General features: G+C 44.2%; 1 protein-coding gene across 1 annotated transcript; it reads right to left on the bottom strand.

Moving 5' to 3' along the window:
- Positions 1-2,054: 2,054 nt before the first annotated feature.
- Positions 2,055-2,429, bottom strand: LOC138892558 (uncharacterized). Its single transcript, XM_070176293.1, has one exon. It carries the CDS (start codon positions 2,427-2,429, stop codon positions 2,055-2,057), a length of 375 nt encoding a protein of 124 aa, XP_070032394.1.
- Between the last annotated feature and the right edge of the window lie 918 nt (positions 2,430-3,347).

Here is a 3,347-nt window from a genome sequence, read left to right on the forward strand (position 1 = left end):
ATATAATAAAACTCCGAGTATTTTCATGCACGATTATGCCCAGGTTGTACGGCCCGATCCAGAATAATGTGTACACTGCCGAAGGTCGAGCAGCACGAACCATAGATGCATCTATCTACTGCTAATGTACAAAGAAACACAAATTTTATTAACGGTCAAGTAACCCGCCAAAACTCAAGTAAGTGGAAGTCGGTCTTTTACAATTTCCTCTATCAAGTCCAATATAATTTAGGTACTTTAGTTAACAAATAGGGTGCAAGCATTACACGTAATTCATGATTTGGGTCCTAACATAAGAATAATTAGTAGCTACGTACGGACTCTCATCACCTCGTGCTTACGTAGCCCCCACAGTTAAAGGCAAATAGTAATTTAAATTACTTATGGGGTAAACTCCCTGTTACAAGGTTAAATAAGAGACTTACTTCGTCTCAAAGCTCACTTTCCGACTTCAAGTTCACTCTAAAGCCTCGACTCCGTACCGAACAATCCGAAACTAGTCAAATGTTATATAAATTAATCAATACATGTTCGAAAGTTCATAATCTAACTATTAGAGTAATTACCTAACCCCAATTGAAAGATTCTTAAAATTTACCTCCCGGCCCATGTGCCTGAATTCCAGAAATTTTTGAAGATAAATGTTACCCATAACCTTACGAAACCAAATATATAATTTCCATCCCATACTATAATCATTTTTCATGGTTAAATTCCATTTCTATCAAAACTCAAAATTCTCACAATTTTACATGTTAAAATCTAACCATAATCTATGTATTTAACTTATATTTGGTAGGAATTACTTACCTTCAATAGCTAGGTGGAAATCTCTCTCTAGGAAGCTCCAAAATCGCCCCAAGAAGTGAAATAAATGAACCAAAGATGGCCTAAGTCCGGAATAAATGGACCTTACTGTCCCAGCAACTTTCGCTTTTGCGGACCCATGGCCGAATCTGTGGCTCCGCTTCTGCGGACATAGCCTCAAAGATTCGGACCATGCCCAGGTTCGCCCTTCCCGCTTCTGCGGGCAACGTCTCGCATCTGCGACACGAGCGCCGCACCTGAGCACCAGCCCCCTTCTGCGGTCTCTTCCTCGCATCTGCACCTTCGCAGATGCGGCTCCTCTCTTCACTTCTGCGTCACTGGGCAGCCATGCTAGGCCGCTTCTACGGCCGTTGGATCAATTCTGCGAGCTTGCACCTGCGGCTGGACATCCGCAGGTGCAATTGCACCAGAACTCTGATGCTTCAGCCATTCTTTCCAAGTCCAAATGAGTTGCGTGTGTCATCCGAATGGGATCCGAGCCCCCCGAGACCCCTCCAAACATGCCAACAAGTTTGTATACATAACACGGTTTCGCTCACCCCCTCGGAATGCAGAAAACATTATTAAAACTAAGAATTGCGACCCAAAACAACTATAATCAACTTATGAACTTCAATTTCATCCAACTTACTCCGAGCATGCCGAATCAGACTTAAACTACTCGGAATGACACCAAATTTTGCGTGCAAGTCTTAAATCACCATACGGAACTATTCACTGGCTTGAAATCCCAAACAGACCTCGATAGAACCAAAACCTACTCCAAACCAAATTTAAAAAACTTTAAAACCTTTAATAAACCAACTTTTAACTCTAGGCGCCAAAATACTCCATGGTCATCCAAAACCCGATCCGAACGTACGCCCAAGTCCAAAATCATCATACGAACCTATTGGGACCGTCAAATCCCGATTACGAGGTCGTTTACTAAAAGTGTTGACCCAAGTCAAACTTAACCCTTTAAAGCCAATAAGAAAGAACTAAGTGTTCTGATTTCAACCCGAACTCCTCTAAACCCGAACCAACCACCTCCGCAATTCATAAAACTATAAAAGCACATATGGGGAGTCTTATTTAGGGGAACGAGGATTTAAAAATCAAAACGACCGATCGGGCCGTTACATTCTCCACCTCTTAAACAAATATTCATCCTCGAATGGGTCTAGAATCATACATGGAGTGCTGAATAGGTGTGGATATCTGTTCCACATGTCCTCCTCGGCCTCTCAAATTGCCTCCTTGACTGGTTGGCCACTCCACTGAATTTTTACCGCCAAAATTTTCTTGGACCTCAGCTGGCGAACGTGCCTATCAACAATGGCAACTGGCTCCTCCTCATAATCCAAGCTCTCATCTAGCTGAACCGTGCTGAAGTCTAACACATGCGACCTGTCGGTATGATACCTCCGGAGCATAGATACGTGGAAAACCAGATGAACTCCAGATAGAGTGGGAGGCAAAGCAAGCTCATAAGCAACCTCCCCGACTCGTCTCAGTACTTCAAATGGACTTATGAACCTTGGGCTCAACTTGCCCTTCTTTTCAAAACTCATAATTCCCTTTAGCGGTGAGACTTTCAAGACAACCTTCTTGCCCACCATGAATGATAAATCACATGCATTCTAGTCTGCGTAACTCTTCTGTCTGTACTGTGCTGTGCGAAGTTGCTCCTGAATCAACTTTACCTTTTCTAAGGCATCCTTCACTAAATCAGTACCATATAACTTAGCCTCGCCGGGCTCAAACCATTCGATGGGCGAACGACATCACCGACCATATAAAGCCTCAAATGGAGCCATCTCAATGTTGGACTGATTACTGTTGTTGTAAGCAAACTCGGCCAAAGGCAAGAGCAATCCCACTGCTCTCTGAAGTCAATCGCACATGGTCTGAGCATGTCTTCCAGGATCTGAACCATCCGCTTCGACTGTCCGTCGGTCTATGGATGAAAGGCTATGCTGATCTATACCCGGGTCCCCAACTCACTCTGCACTGCCCTCCAAAAATGCAAAGTAAACTGATGGCCTCTATCCGGTATGATAGAAACAGGCACACCATGCAACCGAACAATCTCCTAGATGTAAATCTGGGCCAATCTATCTGATGAATACGTGGTCACCACCGGAATGAAGTGTGCCGACTTGGTCAACCTGTCGACAATAACCCAAATTACATCAAACTTCCGCAAGGTCCGCGGCAACCTAACTACAAAATCTATAGTAATGCGCTCCCATTTCCACTCTAGTGTAGTCATCTACTAGAGTAGGCCACCTGGTCTCTGGTGCTCATACTTAACCTGCTAGCAATTTAGACATCTCGCCACATACTCGACTATGTCCTTCTTCATCTGCCCCCACCAATAATGCTGCCTCGGGTCGCGATACATCTTCGTAGCACCTGGGTGAATAGAATACCGAGAACTGTGTGCCTCCTCTAGAATCTCTTCCCTCAATCCGTTAACATTTGGAACACATAGATGACCCTAGAGTCGCATAACACCATCCTCGCCGATAGTAACC

The sequence above is a fragment of the Nicotiana tomentosiformis genome, chromosome 5 (assembly GCF_000390325.3).
Source record: "Nicotiana tomentosiformis chromosome 5, ASM39032v3, whole genome shotgun sequence".
Taxonomy (NCBI): Eukaryota; Viridiplantae; Streptophyta; class Magnoliopsida; order Solanales; family Solanaceae; genus Nicotiana; species Nicotiana tomentosiformis.